Genomic DNA, 22,500 nt, shown 5'->3' with positions numbered 1-22,500 from the left:
ATATTGAGGGAGTGATGTCATGAGAAGAAGCAGGAGGGAAGCTGGCTAGGGCAGGAGACAAAAGCTAAGCAAGGATGTGGTCTCAGCTGGAGGCCAGCCTCAGCACAAAAAAAAAAAACAAAGCTGTGAAGCACAAATTGCACCACAGTGTTGTTCCCACCTGGATGCAAGGGCTGGCCTTTGTACCCTTATGTTAGGCAGTCACTGACCTCTAGATGTGCCTCATGAGGGCATGCTGTAATCTCCTGGGTGAGGTGCCTCCCATTTCACCAAAGACAATTCTTTGGAGAAAGGGGAAGCTGTGAGGCCTTAGCATTCAACACTCACTGCAGATGGGAGATTGGTGTGTTGGCTTTGTGAATGGGATCTGGGTGGGATACCTATGGCACTCACTATAGCCATTGTTCCTTTTCCAATATAAACTGAGTAGTCTGGACAAGTGTAAAACTATGGACAGGCACGTGGGCAATTGTGAAATATGGAGTTAGAGTTCAGGATGAAGGTAGTGTCAGGTTTTAATGGATTAGGGTTCATCATAATAAAATAGGTTCCATTAAGTTCTAGATTAAGGTTGAAATGGCTATTAAGTTTAGATCTTTGGTTAATGTCAAAGTTAGGGTTAAGACTAGAACTGGTGACATCATTAGATTAGTGATGAGGTTATGTTTAAATGTCAATCTTTGTTACTATTAGTAGTGCTGCATTTGGACTGGAATTCATTGTAGAGATAGTCTAATGATATGCTTAGAATTACAGTAAGAGTTAAGCATAGGGAAGGATAGGATAGAATAGAAGAAATGATGAGAATTTTTTTTACCGTCCAAGACTGATGTATACTCAGTAGCCTTTTTTTGGATAACTAAATGATTTAAAATAGACTGAAAAAATTTTATCTTAGTATTTCACTGGCTATCAGGATTGATATTGATGGGGTAAGTAAGTGGAACTGGGTAAATTTTCCCCAGATCCTTCAATTTGGTTAGAGTGAATTTAGAATAGGATAAAAATTTGGATAGGCAATGGAATTAGAGTTTGGGTTTGAGAATAGGACATCAGGAGGTGTGGTATTGGGATTTTGGAAGATCTGACAATGGCTTATTTTTACATTCCAGCCTCTACCTGCCTGGTGCTGGTGACAGCTCATCTTTTTCACTATGGTGGCCCCCAATGGCAATGAATCCAGTGCCACATATTTCATCTTAATCGGCCTCCCAGGCTTGGAAGAAGCTCAGTTCTGGTTGGCCTTCCCTTTGTGCTCCCTCTACCTTATTGCCGTGCTAGGAAACCTGACAATCATCTACATTGTATGGACTGAGCACAGTCTACATGAGCCCATGTATATCTTTCTTTGCATGCTTTCAGGCCTTGACATTCTCATCTCCACCTCATCCATGCCCAAAATGATGGCGATTTTCTGGTTCAATTCCACTACCATCCAGTTTGATGCTTGTCTGCTACAGATGTTCGCCATCCACTCTTTATCTGGCATGGAGTCCACAGTGCTGCTGGCCATGGCCTTTGACCGCTATGTGGCCATCTGCCACCCACTGCGTCATGCTACTATGCTCACGTTGCCTCGTGTCACCAAGATTGGCGTGGCGGCTGTTCTGCGGGGGGCTGCGCTGATGGCACCCCTGCCTATCTTCATCAAACGGCTGCCCTTCTGCCACTCTAACATCCTTTCCCATTCCTACTGCCTACACCAAGATGTCATGATGCTGGCCTGTGCTGACAACCGGGTCAATGTCATCTATGGCCTCATTGTCATCATCGTTGCCATTGGCCTGGACTCACTCCTAATCTCCCTTTCATATCTGCTTATCCTTAAGACTGTGTTGGGCTTGACACGGGAAGCCCAGGCCAAGGCATTTAGCACTTGTGTCTCTCATGTGTGTGCTGTTTTTATATTCTATGTGCCTTTCATTGGATTATCTATGGTGCACCGCTTTAGTAAGCGGCGTGACTCGCTCCTGCCTGTCATCATGGCCAACATCTACCTGCTTGTTCCTCCTGTGCTCAACCCTATCGTCTATGGAGTGAAGACAAAGGAGATCAGGCAGCGCATCCTTCGTCTTTTCCATGTGGCCACACACACGTCGGATCCCTAGGTGTCAGTGATCTAACGTCTTTTCCATCCAAATTCTTCTGATTCAGAATTTCATATCAAGATTTTGGAAGACAGTGTTAAGAAAATACATCTCCCATAATAAAAATACAACTCAGATCCTTCAAAGATGAATCTGGTTGGGGAATCTCCATGTGGAAAGGGATAGTAGGATCATATACTCCCAATCTCAATGTTTCAATATGTTTTCCTCTTTGGTTTTACTCTCTGTATAATTATTAAGAACCTGAGTTGGTTGTGGTTAGAAGTTTATTATTTTCCATTTTACTGTCCCTTTTAAATCTAAACTGATACTACTGATGGTCCACAGCATTCTGAGATAAGGATGGAATATCTAAAGAACATTTACCAAAGGCTTAAGCATGGCAAAAGGAAAGTAAACACAAGGATACAATAACATGAGATAATCTGTCCTAAAAGTGTCACTTTCTCTTCAGAACTTCCAACTATATTGGATCTCAGGAAAAGAGATGTACCTGGATTACCTTCTTCAAAATTACCTATACAGAGAAGAAATAATTTCTTTTCTTCTGGGCACTAGCTCTTAAGGGAAAGATTGGAAGTAAAACCTTGAAAAGACTACATTTGCTTACATTAATGATAGATGACACACTCTGTTGTTTTCATAGCATATGGACACTCTTTTTTTTCTATTTAATTTTCTAATGAACCTTTTTATTTAGGCAGGGATATTATTAGTACCCTAGTTGTAGCAATGGGGAAATTGATGTTCAGTGGGGATCAGTGAATTGCATGAGGTCACACAAGCTAAAAAAAAAAATAAGACTTGTAGTGTCCAATCTCATATTGTGTAGAAGAACTGTTAAAGAGACCAGTAGGAGAGTGAGTTAGGCATTTCCAGAGTCTTGCAGTTTCTAGAGAAGGTATTTAATTACTTCCCACTCTTCTAATGTTGTATTTAGGAGTTTCCTGACAACAGAACTCATGGCTTTAATCCCAAGAACTCTTGCTCGTTGTCCTGGTCCAGTTGTCACTGTACCTGTGTAGAAACATAAGTATGTTTGGGGAGTGGCTTGTTTGGGAAATAGTGTGATTAGCAGTGGAGTCACTGCGACATCTGAGAGACAGTTTATAGAGAGAAACAGCTGAGAACATCCAGCAGCCCAAGGCAAAATGGCAGGACTAGCTACCACAGACCAGGGAGTCAAGAGCAAGAGGCACCAGGAGGCTGACTAGGGACAGTGGCCCATGTGGCTGTCCAGGAAGCAAGGCAAAGGGAAGGATGGGACCACAAAAAGTGAGGAAAGCATATAAGTGGACACCACACATCCCCAGATCTTTGAACTGTCCTGCCGGACAAGCTCGCAGTGTTGATAATTGGATAATAAGACTGTAGGTCAAGGTAATAAATACTGCATCTCTGACAGCTGTATTTAGCATGGGTGTAGCCCAAGAGACTCATCTGGGAGACCCACAAACCAGGCACAGCACTTCCAGAGGGAAGCAGAATAGAAAGGAGTGGGTGTGGCCACTGCAGTAGGAGTGAACAAGGCAGGAATGAGATCACCACCCACAGGGGATGCTGGTCAGACCCAAAGTGAGGTAGGTGAGTAGGAGAGGCAGGCAGCATAGTGGAGAGCATGACACATGGCCAGCCAGAATCTTCTGACATAATTACTATTACAGAGGTGTACCTGATAGAGAGGACACATAGAGGCAGCATATCTAACTTCTTGAACTAGAATCTGGAAGATAAGAATTATGGGCAATGTGGATTCTGCTATGCCCAGGTGAGTGGTGGCCAACAGTACTAGGAGAATAAACTAAGGTCAGTGCAGGGCTTTGTCACTTTGAACTTTATGGAGGGTCAGCCCTTTGCCCAGAAGTGCCCTGCCATTGGGATTGAGAGAAAAAGACAGAATGAAAGCCAGATGTTTTTCTTATGTAGAGCAATATATGGTAATCTTAAACAAAAATCTTAGAAACAAAAATCTTAGAAGCCCTAAAGAGATAAAAGAAATAAAAATGTAATGAAAACCTTCAATAAAGTTGTCTCATTAAAATATTAAACATTGCTAGTATTTTGGGGTTTATTCTTCCAGATTTTTAATATGTATTTGTGTGCATGATTTTGCATGAGCATATGATAAATGTGTACATCTGTTTCATATTTGGAATCCTACTGAAGACAGACTTATTAATGTTATCCATGATGGATAATAGTTAGTTAAATCAGAAAGACTCATTTTAAAATTTTTCTAGGTATGCAGTCATTATCACAGATTTTACAATGGACTTCAAGTCTATGAGAGTGAATATGCCCAGGATATGCTTTGATATGCCAAGATGATCCTGAGTGATTTAACCATTTTGTGAATGTTAATACACAAACACATCCCCCCACCCACACCTTCCTTACATTTCCCAACAAGTATTAAATACCAGAAACAGCAGCAAAAATATAGCAGGAGAGAACCCAGAGTTGAGAACCAAGTTGAGGAGTAGATACATCCTCTTTTAAGGGATTTTGCAGGACAGTTAGGATATGTTCTAGACAAAGGCCTTCATCATATGCCCTTCACGGTGGGCATTCTTTTACCTTGCCCATTTCCTTTGCTTGGATCCTTTTGTCTCCGGCTCTACCATCTTAGCCACTTGGACCTTTGTTGGGTCTTGGAGAAGTCTGAATGATATTACATTTCAGTCTCTAAATCACTGATTCTTTTAGGTTTTATTTAGAAATATTTCATTAACACGTCTTGTGCCCTCTATTATGACTATCAACGCTTAGGTCCAGATACGTCTTGTGTGGACAATTGCCACAACCTCCACCTAGGAATCCTTGCCTTGAGCATCTTTTGCACTAGTCCTAAATCCCACGTAGCTTGGAGGTGTTGTTCTAAAGACAACTCTCATTATCTTATTCCCCTGCTTAAAACCCAGCAAAGGTCTTTTACTGCATCCTTTATACAGTCCAAACTTCTTAGAATAACAGTAGCTTCCTCTTCCCTTTGTACCTCTTCCCATCCTATTTTTCTAATATAATGTCTCTGATGTTTCTATATACTAAATCATTCAGCTTTATAATACTTGATATCTCTCAATGTTTTCATGTACTTTTAAGTCTGTATTCCCTTCATATGAATTTTGTGTTGTCATTTTTCTTTTAGTAACAACTCATAAAATAAAGCTCTTTGTGAATTATCCGACCAAAAACTGTGTTCTCTCTCCAGTGTTCCCAGATCTCTTCATGCAACTGAGACTGCTGAGTAATATCTATTCAAGTTAATAAACTGGATTATATCATTTCTTTAATTCAGTTGAGATAAGACTCACATACGTGTGGATGGTCATCCCCTTTCACTGTGTCTGGCTTTCTTGAGATAGAAAGACCTGGATTTGGGTAGGAGCCATACTATTCCATTGATTTAGGGTTTCAGAGTCAATGTTCATTGTTTATCTCTCAGACATAGTATGCTCAAAGTTCTTCTTCCCTGGAATCTTGTAGCTTTTTATCTTGGACTTGATAGAAAGGGAGTAAAGCTGATGCCAAAACAGATTGTGGTCTTGCCTCTTTCACTCATAAGGAAGCCAAAGGAGATGCAGGGCTTTTCACTCTAAGACAGGCGAAGGAAGTGGGTATGGAGAATCTGGAGGAAACCTGAAGTGGGACATGAAAGAGAGTGCAATTGTCGGTGTCAGACTTCAGCATGGGTACTGCCAGGCAAGGGAGGCTTTTGGAGCAATGGACATTCCTGAGAGAGGTCACAAGAAGAACTGGTGCTGAGGCAGGCAGCGCCATACTAGCCAGCATCACTTGATCAATATATTTATTTATTTATTCACTTATCCAATAAACATCTATGGGAAAAATCTATTGATATAAAGAACCATGTTAGGGAAGCTGGGGATATAAAGAAGATTAAGACAGAGGACCTGACTTAAGAGAGCTTTCAGGTACGGCATATTCTCTTAACATTGTATACGTGAGCTCACACCTTGACCTAAAGTATACTTTAAGAAAAAATTCTGTTACTGAAGTTGTAGGAAAGATTTGGTGTGAGTGGGAGCAAGTCCACTTTAGGCCACAGGTGCCAGGGGAGCTGGTATAGGAAATAGAGCTGTTATTTTTCCAGGGTCTTCCTCTGAGACTTTTCCAGAGCACTGACTTCCTCTCAAACCCATTTTCCCCTCCTTTTTTCCCCCACTTATTCTTCCTTTTAATCTTTTTCACCATCATTATTGAGAGGAAACATATTCCCTATTTTTAAGCTGTTCCTGGTGATTGTGGATTATTTTTCTGTATTAAAATATAGGTATACCACTGGAAGGAAGCCACACTTCCAAAGATAGAGGGAGGATTCCTGAAGGCAGAAATTACTTCTAGTGCAAATCAACCAGAGAAGGTGTGTCTTTAGAAAAGCTAGATAGTGGGAAGGAATACTCTAAGAAGGGGTGAAAGATGTTCTCACTCTTTTTGATCTAGACTTGGAAAGTTTTATTTCAATAACTTTTTACTAATACTTGTATTTGCTGCTAGACTGTAAGTACATGAGGGCATTGTTCATTATTGAATGCCATCTCTGTTCATTGTTGAATCTATTTTTGCTTATCATTGAATCCCCAGCAAAGTACCTAGAATGTGGTAGTGCTTGTGGTAGACACTTTCTACTTTTCAGATGATTAAATTCCAGCCATTACTTCCAATGTGAGTGGAAGTGACATGTGACACATCTATGCCTGCCTTATAAAGCCCCCCATGTGCAATCTTCCACATTGACAGTAAATGTGACTTGGAAAGCTGTGTGTTACACATGGTAAACCACAGCAGCCTGGATTCTTCCTCAGAAAACTCTGTATAACCTGACTCCTCCCACTTGCAACTCCCAGTTATACTTGCACCTGGGAGTTGAAAAAGTGAACAATAAACTGCTAATGTGTCAAGTCTCTGAAAATGTTTTTGTTGTTCTTAAGGTTTTCTAGCCTTGTAAACATAGCAATAATTTAATAGTTGTTGAGTAAATAAATTAAAAACTAAAGGAAATAAAACATGAAAAGTAAGGGTTTCAGGTAAAGATTGCTCTTTATCCTTTTAGAGCAGACATTGGAAGTATGAATTTATCAAAGGAGGAGGTATTTCCTTACACTGCCATAATTATTACAAAGTCTTCATTAATCAAGGTGCCATCAAGCTGGGTCTCATATAGGTTTTTACTAATTTGCTTTGGATGACTCCCCTCTTCCCTTTTCAAGAAACTTACATTATTGTCTCTCCTCCCTTGTGGATCTTCAACCTCAGAGGAATCACTCCTAGCATTTATCATGTTCAAGTCTCTTCCCTATTGAAAACAACACGGACAACAAATATAGACCTCTCTAGACCCTATATTCCTTCCTTATATCTTACCTTTAATAGTCTCATTTTTAGGGAAGTTATCTATAACTGATCTTAATTTCTGTATCTGTCATATAACTCTTTCAAAAAACTTTTATTATACGTTATCAGGGACCTCTGAGGTTTTCAGTCCTTATCATACCTGATTTCTCAACAACATTTAACACAGTTGACCACTCCCTCTTTCTTGATACATTTTCTTCCTTCGCACTTCGTGGCATCACAGTCTGGTTTTCCTCTTAGCTCTCTGGATACTTCTCAGTTTCCTTTGCATATACACTCTACTCTCCCTGGTGAGAAGACATGGTATAAAAGGGACTAGAATCAGGCCTCTAATTCCTATGCAATCACACTTTTATTGCCATCTGTATGTCAGTGACTTAAATTGTATCTCTACAGTAGACTACTGAGCTAGTATAGAGCTCTAGGTTTGTAAGTCCAATGGCCTGTGCAATCTCACCATTTGGATGCTTCCAAGGGAGTTCAAGCTCAAAGTCTACAAAATCAAACTCATGGTATTCTTTACCCAGTTATATTCATCTATTCATATTTCATATATCAGTAATCATACCACCATTTGTCCTGATATGCAAGCCCCAAACCTTGAAGTTATCCTTGGTCTGTTCCTTTTCTTCTCTTAGTCTTCATATTCAATCCAAAATCAAGTTATATAATTTATGCCTATTTTATAACTTTGGACATATCTTATTTTTTATCAGTCTCACCACTCCCTTAGTTCAAGTTTCCAGTAAATCCCATTCTGACTGTTTCAATAGAATTCTAACTAGTAAATTTGCATGCATTATAGCTTTAATTCAATCTATTCTCTATAACACAATATAAAATGATCTTCCCCAAAGAAAATGTGATTATGTCAAAACCACTGTCACTCCTGCTTAAAATACTAATTATTTCCATCTTTTTGGTTGATGATCATTTATATTTTCAGACTAAGCTTCAACCATAGGCTCTTTTCTCTTTGACTTCCAGTTCCATTGCATTTTGTTTCATTCCTGTATTTCACCATGCTTCCTCTTTCTGAAGCCTGTTTGGAGACATGGTTTTCTCTGCCTAATAATGCATCTTCCCCTAAACACTCTTCCACAGCTAATTTATCTTCAATATTAAGGCCTCCCCTTAATTATCACTTCTTGAGAAAAGACATGCTTAACACCTTAGAGAAGATCAGACAAACTTATTGTACACTTTCATAGAACCATCCATTAGTTAATCTGCTTATTTAGTCATTGTGATAGGCAGAATTCTAAAATATCCTCATAAAACATGTCCTGCTCTAGTTTTCAGAACCATTGAATATGATTAGATATCACTCCTGGGATTGTGAAATGCCATATGTCACAGTTGACCTCAAGATAGGGAGATTATATCCAGGTGGGCCTAGTCCAATCATATGAGCCCTTAAAAGGAAAACATTTCTCAAGCTGGTAGCAGAAGAAGTCAGAGATATGCAAAGCATGGCAAGGATGCGATGTACTTTTGCTGGTTTGGTGATGGATTAGGCCATGCAAGAAGAAACATGGGCAGCCTTAGGGAGCTGAGGGAGGCCACCAGACAGCAAGGTAAAGGTAATCCCAGTGACACAGCCTCAAGGAACTGGATTCCGCCAATAATCAAAATGAATTCAGGAGAGATTCCTTCCTGGGGCTTCCAAGCAGAGCCCTGTCAGCTGACACCTTTATTTTAGTCTTATGAGACCCTCAGCAAAGAACCCAGCCAAGCTCACTGATACTTCTGACCTTCAGAATGTGAACTCATAAATGGGTGTTGGTTTAAGCAGATAATATTTTTTATAATTTATTATGCAGCAACAGAAAACTAATACAGTCACCAAATACGTTTCTAGTGCTACTAACACTAGTGCTATCACAATGAGTGTGAACCCTGCATTGAGAATGCAATGCAGACAAGGGTGGCTTAGACTCTTCCCTCATGAAGTATACAGTCTACTGAGGGAAGAGAAGCCTAAATGAATAGGGCTTAGTGCTTTTGCAAATCTATATTTATTTGTATACATATTTAATTAATGTGTACTCCTTCCACAAGGTTTTGGTACTATTGTATTCTCATCATGTAACAGAGTGCCTGGTACATAGTAGTCATTAAAGAAAAAAAAAAGAACTATTTGCTAATACATGAAGGATAAAATGCTCCAAGTCAGATAGCTGAATGTATGAGACAGTTTTAATAGAGACATGACATACCAAGATGTTGTAAAATTGACCTCACCCTGTAGGAGGAGTGGAAATATGGGAGGTGCGGAGAAAAGCACACATGGATGTACAACTTCACTTCTAAGAAGATGCACTCAGGCAGACACATATAAACAAATCTTATATTGTATCCCTTCAAACTCTTTTTCTTTTCCTTCTTCTCTCCAAGAACTCTTTATGGAGCCAGAATTTTTCACTGACATATGAAGGACATCACTTCCAGCAAAAGGGCCCAGGAGAACTCCTAGGGTTAAAAAGTAGGAAACTTTCACTAGGAGAGAGTACTTAATCCAATCAGTTGTATTGCATACCTCATGCCCCCAGGTCAGCTATCTAAATTCATCCAAAAACCTTTTCACAAACCTTTGCAATTATTTATGTGTATTCTTTCTTCTGAAAGACAGAATCTCCCTGGAGGTAAATGTCTCCAAATTATCGCTCTCTCTCTCTCTCTCTCTCTCTCTCTCTCTCTCTCTCTCTCTCTCTCTCTTTTATTTTAGGTTATGTATGTTACCTTTCCCCCCACTTCTCCCCTGGAGTCAGAGCTTCAAGTGTGTCCATCTCCCAGATGGTGCGCATCACACTCATTATGTGTGTATATACCCATCCCCTCCCCCTTCCCATCTGCTCGAGTTCTGATAAATGTTATTCCTATATGTGCACTTAGCTGTTGATCAGTGAAACCAATTTGCTGGTGAGTACATGTGGCACTTACTTTTTCATTCTTGGGAGACTTCACTTAGTAGAATGGATTCCAGCTGTATCCAGGAAAATACAAGAGGTGCCATATCACCATTGTTTCTTAATAGTACTCCATGGTATACATATATCACATTTTATTAATCCACTCATGTATTGATGGGCACTTGGGTTATTTCCATATCTTTGCAATTGTGAATTGTGCTGCTATAAACATTCGAATGAAGATGTCTTTTTTGTAGGATGTCTTTTGTTCTTTTGGGTAGATGCCCAGTAATGGGATTGCTGGATCAAATGGTAGATCTACTTGTATCGCTTTAAGGTATCTCCATGGTGCTTTCCAAAGAGGTTGCACTAGTTTGCAGTCCCACCAGCAGTGTTGGAGTGTTCCTATCTCTCTGCATCCATGCCAACATTTATTGTTTTAGTACTTTTTGATACAGGCCATTCTCACTAGAGATAAGTGATATCTTATTGTAGTTTTGATTTGCATTTCCCTGATCATTAGAGATGTTGAACATTTTTTTCATATGTTTGTTGGCCATTATTCTGTCTTCTTTTGGAAAGTTTCTGTTTATGTCCTTTGCCTACTTTTTGATAGGGTTGTTTGATTTTTTCTTGCTGATTTTCCTGAGTTCTATATAGATTCTAGTTATCAGCCCTTTATCGGATGTGTAGCTTGCAAAAATTTTCTCTCATTCTGTAGGTTCTCTGTTTGTTCTTATGACAGTTTCTTTGGCTGTGCAGAAGCTTTTTAATTTGATCAGATCCCATTTATTTATTTTTGCTGTTGCTGTGATTGCCTTTGGGGTCTTCTTAATAAATTATTTGCCTAGACCAATGTTTAGAGGAGTGTTTCCAACATTTTCCTCTAGAATTCTAAGAGTTTCACACCTTAGGTTTAAGTCTGTTACCCAGCATTGAGTCTCTTAAATAAATAACTCATTGCCTTATCACCTGTTTAAAATCATTTATAATTAGATCTTCAAAATAATTATTGAGCATCTACTATTCCACCAACAACAGTAGGTACTGAATATATGTTAGCACCCTGGGGGCTCACAGTTTAGTTAAATGACAAACTATTGTGTATGTGTAGGAAACAAATAATGCGGAAAGGAGAATTCATTAAGCAAGATTTTCTGAAAAATTAGGTTTATACTATAATTGACAAATAAGAAGAATAGTTAGAAATGAGACATAGACAGGTGGGGGGGGATGAGAATGTTCTAGGCAGTGTAAAAGGTGTGTTGGAAAACCCTGAGACTTTATAAGAGCATAAACTGATTAGTCTTCCTAGCTCCTGTTTTGTTCACATGTCTAACACACTTCTATTCTGCAATTCATACTACTTATGTATATTATAGTAAAAAAAGAATGGTATTTATGCACTGGATACAAACCCAACACCTTAGCATAGCATGTGCAGTCAGTCCTGTAACTTTGGTCACCTACCCTGTGGCTTCAACCCTACTGCTCCCTCTATAACCCTATGCCACAGCCATACCTATAAAGACATCACAAGTGGTAGAGACATAGAAAAGTGCAAGAATGCAAACTTTTCACAACCACTTTCACTTGTTCAAAATGTAGTCTTCTTTTCATTTTACTCTTTTTTTTTCTAGATTTTTTCCATGCTTACTCAATTCCTACTTTGCCTAGAAAAACTACACATTTTTCAAAGTGAAATAGAAATTATTCTCTCCTTTGTGGAAGCTTTCCCAATCTTTCCTGGTAAAGTTCTGTCCACTACCCATTTGCAGGCCCTAGCAATCTCTTGGGTAGAACTTCCTTATGGCACTTATTCATCTATAGTCTGGTTGTGTCTTTGCATAACTTTTGTCTGGCACAAGATCATGAACATGCTTAATTTATTTCTCAGTCTTTAATTGTCCATCACTGCTTCCTTGAAAAGTATGGTGAACATAAATTTGTAACATACATAAACCTGATGGGTTTCCTGCTGTTTTAGTGTGAATGGGAGATTTTCAGTGCTTGCTGGGTCTAACAGGTTCCTGCAAGGCTACAGAGATGCCTTTCATGGTACCCAGATCCCCGAACCTTTCATGGTTTCATCAGCCTTGTGCCTTCCCTTTCAGCACACTGATCATGACCTCCCTGATGGGCTTGGATTTCACACTGTAGATGATGGGGTTGAGCACAGGAGGTACCATCAGGTACACATAGGCAACAAGAGCATGTGCAATATGGGGCAGGTGTTTTCCAAAACGGTGGATCATGGACATGGTGATACCCGGGATAAAGAAGACAAATACAGCCAGAATGTGAGAAACACAGGTGTTGAGGGCCCGGATTCGCTCCCTGGGAGAGGCCAGGCCCATGACTGTGCGCAGGATGAGAGTATAGGACAGGATTATGAGCAGGGAGTCTATGGCCCCTGTGGACAGTACCACGAAGAGCCCGTAGCGTATGTTGATGGTGATGTCAGCACAGGCCCGTCTCATCACATCAGCGTGAAAACAGAACGAATGGGACAGGGATTTATTTCCAGGGCAGAAATTTAGACGCTTAATCAAAAATGGCACAGGGAAGAGGCACAAAGTAGCCCGTGCCACAATGGCCAGGCCAATCCTGATGATGACATTATCTGTGAGGACAGCTGCATAGCGCAGGGGATTGGAGATGGCCACAAAGCGGTCAAATGACATAGCCAGGAGCACTGAGGACTCCACCACAGAGAAGGAGTGCAGGAAGAACATCTGGGCCAGGCAGGTGTTGAAGCCGATGAGGCGATGGTCAAACCAGAGCACAGCCAGGGTGGTGGGCAGTGTGGACAAAGTGAGGCACACGTCAGTGAGGGCCAGCATGGACAGGAAGTAGTACATGGGCTGGTGCAGGCTGGGGGTCCTCCTGACAGCCAGGAGGATCAGACAGTTCCCAGTGAGGGCCACAGTGTACATGGAGGAGAAGGGGATGGAGATCCAGCCGTGGAAGGCCTCCAGGCCTGGGATGCCAATCATGAGGAAAGCAGCGGGCTGGAAGAAGGAGATGTTGACATGGGACTGGGGAGGGAGCATCCTCTGAAGGCAGCTGAGAGCTCCAGAGAGGTGTGAGCTCTTCAATGTGAGCAAACAGGAGAACACTGACAGGACACCTGTCATTAGGAAGACATTTATTTATGCTGTGTAGGCTTTTCTATTAAGTGTTATCCACTACCTCAGCCTTAGCTCTGTATTACCAACTGGTCCACAGATGTGCAGATATTAAGGTATATTTCCTCAAGACAAATGCGGGTTGTAAGCAGTAGTTTAACTTCTCCCTAACTAGCAGAACAGAATTCACTGAGTTAGAATTAGGTTGTTGTTTTTTCAAGTTTATTTATTTTTTAAATTGACATATACTATATGTGTATTCATCATGTACTACATGAAGTTTTCTGGTATATATACATTGTACAATGGTGAAATCTATCTAATTAATGCATGAATTACCTCATAGAGTTTTCATATTTGTGGTGGAGAACCCTTAACTTTCACTCTCTTAGCAGTTTCAAGAATAAAAATGATATATTGTATGTTCAAATAATTTAGTTGCTTTGAAGTGTACATTTAATACTGTTTTCACTCTCCATACAGCATTGTCACTAAATGAAAGCATTTGTCAATATTCTTAAAAGTATAAAGCACGTTCTAATGTTCACCATCATCATGATCATGATCATGATCACATTGTCTTGTCTTACTTCTGAATCTTATTGTTATTCCAATCAAAGGAATTTTGCAGTACTCCATTCCTTTGATATTTTATTTCATCAGAGTCTGACAATTAACTTGTTTGATAGTCAGAGAAGGGATATATTTTAAGTAAAATGAAAGGAGAGAAATACTTATGTCCACCAAAGAAAGAGGAAACTGCAACTTTCCACATAAAACAGATATTAAACTTCAAGTTGTTTTTTTTGTGTGTGTGTGTTTGGAAGCTTTGAGTGCAAAATCTTGACTCTTTCTTTTAATCAAGACTTAGTAATGATGAAGTCTCAGGCTGAGAATGAAAATAGGTACTAGGAAAATTTGATAAATAAAGTGACAATTGATTCCTAGTGGGTCACTAAGAACACTCAAGTATTTTGGGTTCTGTTATGCCCAGAGTAGAGAATACCAGACTGGGGTATTGTAGTCCCTCACAATTCAGGGTATAAATTGCCTTTCAGAAATAAAAATAAAATCCTAAGCCCCCAAGAAACTGAATGGACCCCTTTTGGCCAATGGAACTGTATGGAAACCTTAAAAACTGAGTTCCTGCCCAATGTGAGACAGGAGGAAAGACACACTTATTTACACCCCTCCTTCCCTAACCACCACTAGACTGTTTCCTAAGGGTTCACCAAAAACCAGCCTTTTCAAAAGACTTGCTCCACCTCTGATTTCAACCAACACTACTAATGTTGTCCCTTCCTCCCACTCCAAAGTGAACATAGGGCACATTATATACATGTTAGCCTACATGCTTCCATGCCCCTCCCTTTGTGAATGTTCATAGCTACTCCTGTAACCTGCTCAGCATGTATACTTGGCCAACCTGTTCGGCTAAATTCTGTCGCATCCTCCCCTCCCAAGAAGTGCTTACTCTTGAATTCCGCTGGAGGGTACGCTTTCCAGCTGGCAGGTTACAGCTCTTCATCAGAAATAATGGTCTTCTTTTCAGACTTAAGAACTTCATAATTCCTCAGTTGATACCATACAAGAATCATCCATTTACTCCATTTCCCACAATTTAGGAAACCAGACAAACATTTTTTTCAGCACCTTAATGCACCGTTCCTGAGGTCTTGATCTGTCCTTGAATGTGCCTCCCCCTAAATCATTCAGCACTGTCATTTGCCCAATCTGGGAGGGTCACAGCTGCAGGCCTGAGGACTCAGGTGTTCTTCCTTAAAGTAAAAATTTCTACAGACACCAACAGAAACATGAATCAAAGGCATAAATTTAGGTTCATTGAATGTTCAGTGAGGTCTATCCTACTAATACCACGAGTTTTCCCGTCTGTTGTTAAGCAAATACAATTTCTATTTTATCTCCCATGATCCAGATATTAGATGTCTCACTTTTTTGTTTGTATATAATATCTCTCTGTCTCAAAAGTAACCATATAAGATAGATATTTTTGTCTCATTTCCAAAAACATAATAACAATAATAATTATATTACTAAAAATATAAAAGTGGAGAAGAGAGACTTAGTGAGGTCCTCTAGGCCAGGCTGAAAGTGAGAGTCCAAATTCAAATTCAGTTCTTTTCGGCTTAAAACTTGTAACAGTTTCAGATTCTCTGTATTTGTCATTGCATATACTATATACTGGAGACCAGTTAAGTGTGGGCTGGTTTTGTCAGATTACCTGGAAGAGATATTGTCTTGAAATGTTTCATGGTGACATGATTTGGGGCTTTGCAGATGTATTCTCTTCATATTTCTCTAAAAATCTTTTTATTACACATTCTGACCCTTTTGGACCTTTTTCCATAGCCATTTGCCTATTATTGTGCTAATTATCTTCCCATTCTTGATTTTCTTTTTACTAATCCAAGTCACATTTCTTCAGAAACCTAATTGAGTCTTAGTATTCTGATTTTAATGATTTCAAACTCTCTGTTCTCTTTCTTTTTTTCTTTCTTTTGGTGTTGTTGTTGCTTGTTTACTCTTTAAATTTTATTACAGGGATCATCAGTGAATGAGCAAGTGGATACATTATTGGATGAACACTCCTTTATTTTTATAATCTAGTTCCCATCTACCCCAACCATTAAGAGAGTATCCCCAAGCTGCCCGTATTCACAACTTAAAATATACAGTTTGCATATAGTAAAGATGAGTGGCTCCTTCAGATTAAAAATATAATCATAACTTTTAGTCAGTCTTATTTAAATTTAGAGTCAATCCAAGAAATATGCTCTTTGTTGTTGGTAGCATAAATCAAAATAGATTCTCCAATTACTTTTCAGGAATCTGAGGATAAATTTTCTTGGAATTAATGTGACATTTCTCTTTCTTTCATCCTGTGTTGACTTAACTCATCTTAAGTGAGTCACAAACCCTTCATCCCTTATCCTAGAACTTGTTGTTATCCCTTGATTGATATTTAGGTCCTCTGTAACTCTGGGGAGAGCTGAGAACTCAAGGTATAAAATACAGTACCTTTTAAGACAAGCTGCCAAAAATTTGGGGCAGCTCTTAAACAATCAAACTAAATTCTCCCTTATTTCAAGATAATGATCTTTCCATTATTATTTATGTATTGTGAATATTATGGTGTAATGAGAAGCCTGATGGGATAGGATTCTGTGTATTGAAAAGAAATTTTTTGGTTTTGTTTTCATTCTTTTACTAAACTTCCCATTTTAGTAGCCAGTTTGGATTGCCATGTGTCCTAGATCCCATGAAATCAGAAAGCATTATATTAATTTTTTTAATTTTGGAAATAAAACCAGGTTTGTTCTTCAGGTATTATTTCAAGGACAAAAAAGAGTTCATGCTATTTAAAAATTATAACTCTCCCGAGAGGACATATGAAAAATGTGAATGATCTTTTAAATCATTTTTATTTTATTTTATTATTTTTATGGACAGAGTCTCGCTTGTTACCCTGGGTAGAGTGTAGTGGTATCATCATAGCTCACTCCAATGATTTCCATTTTAATATCCTAAGAATCTGAAAATCTGTAACTGTTTGTGTCTGGGGGATTCGAGTTGCCTAAAATCAGGAGAATGAATTCACCATGCTTCATTCCCTTACACTAAAGGGAAATGATTTCCCTAACTCTCTTTTTATTCAGGAGAATGGAAAGGATGATCTCATAGTGAGAGCTGAGATAAAAAAGTAAACATTGAGATCATCCCTGGGTTGGTAACTGAGATGAGGTCTAAGAAACCCTCACAGAGTTGCCCTACTTAGAGAAACCAAAGGGAAAATGAATCTGCTTGGTCACAGAATCAGAATTTCTGAATTATAATCTGAACAGAGGAATCTCTGCACTCAGGAAAGTAGCCCCATTCCCTCCTCTCTCTCATGTGGGGGCACACTCCTGCTAGCTTTGCAGGTCCAGGCCTCCTCACTCCCCTTCCATCTCCTAACATCCCATATCCACTACCTCCTCCTCCTGGCAGCAGCTACAGTGAGGGGATCTCAGACTCACCAAGCAGACTCCAGTCTTCTAAATAGAGCAGAAGGAATCGTGTCCAGCCCCACATTACTCACCCTGCTTGTTGTCACAGTGTTCTCTGCCTCTCCACATCCTGCAGGAGCCCAGGGAGAGTCTGCAGCTGACACACTGTCCTTATACCCCTGGCTAGATGCCCTGGTGAGGTGCTGCTCCCCAGAGATGCTGGGCTAAGGCCACGGAGGAGATTCTCTGCTTACTTTTCCCTGAGCAAGGGGAAATGTGTGGAGCATGTGTGTTGGGAAGGCGCAGTACAAGGCAAATGAGATATTTGAGCAACTGAGCTGTGGAGGGAAAAAGGGGGCTACAATCTTCATCTCTTGGGGCTCAAGGTGCAGCACGTCCATTCTGCCACACCTGAGGAGATATTTCCTTTACTGTGCTCATCAGTGATATCAGCTCTGCCATTTGGAGTCACACAGAATATTTTCTAGCCCTCCAAGTGCCAGCCTTCCTGAGTCTCAGGGTCAGTGGGGTCTCTTTCCCTCCACTCCCTCTCAGCCCCAGGGTTGCTCATCCAGGTCAAGCAGCCCCACTTCCTGTGGCTTCTCCCCAAGGGCACTGCGGGAGCACCATTCTCTTCATCAGCATCTCTGAGTGAAGCAACCTGAGGGGACAGATGGAGTGTGAGGGGCCCTGCGACAGGGAGAGATGATCATGGGCAGGTGTGTTTCCTGGGCGCTCGCCCATCTCTCTGTTTTTCTGTCCTGAGAGATGCATAGTCATTCAACCTAGGAATTCTTCCTCGCTGTTTGTTCCATCCCCTTCCAAGAAGGAAGGGCCTGCCTTCCTTCTTGTAGTGTGAAGTAAATTGAAAACATGAAGAGGCCTATGGGCTGAAGTGCAGAAGCATCTTAAGTGAATGTGTTTCCACACATTGGCTTCTGAATCCTATTTCAACTTCCTCTCTCAGTGTGCTTCTGCCAGTGAGAACAGTGCCCCCACCAGTGAGGACAGTGCCCCTGCCAGTGGGCACAGTGCCTGCCTGGGAGGACTGTGGAATGAGTGTCTCCATCCCCAGGAACCTGGAGAAGAGAATCGAGTATAATTACAAACTAGAGTCTCTAATTTTATACTCTCAAGCAGTAGTGGGAGGCCAAGACAAAGTCATTCTCGAGCAAGGTGGTGCTCTTTTGGCTGAAGGAATGCCCATTTTTTCCACAGCTGTATGGGGCTATGCCTCAGAATATAGCTCCTGGTGCAGAATTGCCTAGAATGCGGCATGCACTCAGGAAGTGGTTGTTGTTGAATAAATTGGTGAAACACTTCAGGGTATTTATTCAGGGCTTATGGATCACATGTAGATTTATTCAAGTGGCATACCAAAGGACCTCTCTGGGACAATCCCTCCACCCAGGAATATAGACATTCAATATCAATCATGTTCCTGTGCTGCCCTTCAGGAACTAGAATGGGAGGTCAATACAAAGTATAATCTCAACAGCCTGTAACAAATGCTATATTGGAGGTGTGTACAGGCCTCAAAGGGCGTAGAATAGAGAAGATCCAGGTCAGGACACAGAGGACACAGCCTATTATCTCCTTCAGGAAGGACACTGATCTTCCAGATAGGAGAAAGTAGGGGAGTCATACAGCAGTAAGGAAAGCTGGCAGAGCCCTTCTGAGGCAGTGGGGTCATTTATGGGTCCATGCCTCTGCTGCCTATATTTGCAGGCAATTCGATGGAGAGCTAGATCCTGTGCAGAAAGCCTCTTTCCTGCCCAGATCCATAGGCTCTCTGCTACATTCTTTCCCTGTCTTCATTCCTCCGTCTACTGAAACTTCATTTATGGAGTGGTGAGCTTTTTGTGCCATGCCCAAGTTAAACGTTAGGCACATAAAGACAACTGAAACATTGTCCCTGATCCTGTCCTCAAGGTTTTCAGTCTCATGTGCAATTATTTGTAATTACAATAGAGTGTATTCAGTACTACAATCAAGGAAAGCACAGTGTGCTCAGGTGTCATGTTTAGACCTCCTGATTTGACTTTTGGTTTGGGGGGCCAAGTCCCAGTTCCAGTCTTAATGGGAGTTACAGTCTAGTCGAAAAGTTATATAATTATTTTGCTTCTTCTGTGTTCCAATTTTGTATGTTCAACAGTGATGCATCAGCTTCATCAGGCTCAGAATGGAAACTTACCCCATCAGTAATTATGTAATAATTCTTTGTCCTGTACGTGTTGGAATATAGGAGCACCTGGGGAACTAGTATCTGTGGATATACATACATATGCATATATATATATACACACACACATAAATGATTGCACCCATACCCGTATACATATAATGTGTATATACATTATATACACATATGCATATACATCCATATATTTCTAATCCATATGTATTTCTCTGCTCAAACTTTATAGCTTTTATAAATTTGAAATCTATGGAAAAGTTGAAAAAATATTATGATAATCACTTGTATTAACATGAAGTAGATTGATGACATTTTTTACCCATGGTTTTCTCCCTTTCTCCCTGTCCATCTCTACACCCCCCCCCACACACACTTTTTTACTGACTCTCTTGAATGTAAGCTGTAGACATTATAAGCCTTCTCTGTCAATATTAAGCATGCACCTTTTAAAATTAGATCGCCTTCATATTTTTGATATCATTTGAAACTGAAATAAATTATACTAACCTAACAATATAATAGATATTCAAAATTCCAGAATTGTCCTAATAATGACTGGTTAAAGGTAGTATTTGGGTATATACCTTTAATCTCTTTTACTTTAGATTAATTGCCCTACCACATATTTTATAATATTGCATTATTTAAATGATTCCAGGCCTTTTTGTTTGTATCCTTGTGTGTGTGCACATTTCTTCTCATATTCTAAATTTTCTATTTCCTCATGGTTAGAATCAGGCAAAAAATCATTGTTACGAATTATACATATGTGATGTTATGTTCTTATTGTTCAAATCAAAAGGTACTTTAGGTGAGATTATCTAATTTTTGATTCAGGTAAATTTTATCACTTGATTAAAGCAGTTATTATCAAACTTTTATATTAAAAAAGTACATTCATTTTTCTCTAGTAAGGAAGCAGTATAGTGATACTTTGAGGCTATGTGAATATTTTATTTCCTAATATTAAGAATTTGTTGATTATTCTTAAATTTCATTAAGAGCTACAAAAAGGTAATATTTTAAAATCTATCAATGCTTTCTTCTTGATTACATGAAATTCTTTATTAAAGGTTAATTTTCATTCTTTTTTTTCTTTCCTCCCTCTCTGTTTTTGTTTCATTATGGACTCAACCTGTTTTTAAAAAAGTTCCATTTGTTATGATTGATTGCTGTCAAAATTAATAATAAATTATTAATAATTTTTAATGTTCCTTTTTTTTTTTTCAGACAGGGTCTTGCTGTGAGGCCCAGGCTGGAGTGCAGTGGTGCTATCATAGGTCAATGCAGCCTCAAACTCCTGGACTCAAGTTATCCTCCCATCTTGGCCTCACAAATTGCTGTTATTATAGTCCTTAGCCACCCCACACAACCAATATTCCAATTTTTAATGTACCTTTAGGCACTGGTAGCCTGTTCAAATGGGTTTCTGTGTATATTTTTGGATACAACTTTATTGTCTTTTATGTTCTTTCTGGTATCAGGCACAAGCTAATGTGGTATCACCTTATATATCCCTGCTTCATATTTAGAAGAATCCATTTCTTCAAGGATCCCAAGTTATTTGTAGTAGGCAATGGGATTTCAAAATGAATAGGTGGTTTCCAGCTCTACTCACTGCTACTAGTGTTATCACTTCTGGGCACTTTCAATAAATAGAGATTGAAAATGTGGAGATACAATTTTGAAAAAAATGTATATCTATTGTTTCCAGTCATGGTGGCAATGAATTAATTTTACTATCCATTCTTTTTCCTAGACAGTTAATCAATGGTTCCTTTGCCTTTTTTTCCTACTCCACTTTTACTTTTCTAATCTGTAATACAGTTAAACCTGTGTTATCTTTTGCAGTGCAATAGTCTTCTGTGGTTGACTTTCAAGCAAAGGATGGAGTGTCGTGGCCCGTTTACAGGATGGAGGATGAACGCAGAACATAAAACACAAATGCAGAACACAAAGAAAAATACAGACACATGTACAAACGGTTGACTTGAGTAATAATACACCAGGTCCATTTTATTTTTATACTCTAAAAAATTAAAGTTAGTTTCTTGTACATAACCACCCAGGTGTGGCAGTGATAGCCATAAATTCTGGAACTCGTAGCCTTAGGAAAGCAGATATCCCCTGACTCAGAATTTCAAGGTGGTTGCTCTAGGCACTAGGCATAGATAAAGACCGAGATTAGCAAGGATGGGCAAGGTGATCCACAGGGGGTATTTCTCATCCCCAGCTTCTCTTAGTGTGACCCCCTAAGATCTTTGGCTGAATTCCGGAGGCTGTGCTGGCTTAGGTTGCCCCTCCCTTGAGGGGTCTTACCCACCATTGACTAATCAGCCATCTTATGGGGTGTTTGCAGCAATCACAGGAACAATATGTTTATCGTGTGGCCTCCAGACCCCCAATGCTGTGGGGCGGGGCTGCTCTTGCTACTTGCAGCTCAGGTCCTTTGTTATGCCTCTAGGCAACATCCTTGTTTATCACAAGGACCTTGTCAGACTTGTTTATCACAAGGACCTTGTCAGAACAGATTACTTTCAAACACTCTGGGCAGAACATGTATATTACTCACTAACTTTAATTCTTTTTTTTTTTTTTTTTTTCTTCCCACATATTTATTTATTTATTTTTTCCCCCATGTCCTTTATTATTTTTTTTTTATTTCCTTCATTATTTTTTTTTTTTATTTTGGCATATTATGGGGGTACAGATTTTAAGGTTTCAATAAATGCCCATTTCCCCCCCTCCCCCCAAAAGTCTGAGTCTCCATCA

The 22,500-nt window shown here is 39.7% G+C and overlaps 1 protein-coding gene across 2 annotated transcripts in view; it reads left to right on the top strand.

Moving 5' to 3' along the window:
* The window catches only part of LOC105883508 (olfactory receptor 51E1), a 63,235-nt gene that overhangs the window by 7,252 nt on the left and 33,483 nt on the right, over positions 1-22,500 (top strand). Inside the window, exon 2 of one of the 2 annotated variants that reach the window (XM_012786632.3) lies at positions 1,113-4,159. The exons of the other annotated variant lie outside the window; for it this stretch is intronic. Coding sequence (XP_012642086.1) covers positions 1,155-2,108 — 954 coding nt within the window. The 5' untranslated portion in view covers positions 1,113-1,154 and the 3' untranslated portion in view covers positions 2,109-4,159. Of the gene's footprint in view, positions 1-1,112; positions 4,160-22,500 lie in introns of those variants that run through there. 2 annotated transcript variants of the gene reach the window in all.

The sequence above is a fragment of the Microcebus murinus genome, chromosome 4, assembly GCF_040939455.1.
Source record: "Microcebus murinus isolate Inina chromosome 4, M.murinus_Inina_mat1.0, whole genome shotgun sequence".
Taxonomy (NCBI): Eukaryota; Metazoa; Chordata; class Mammalia; order Primates; family Cheirogaleidae; genus Microcebus; species Microcebus murinus.
This window is presented reverse-complemented; position numbering and strand designations above follow the sequence as displayed.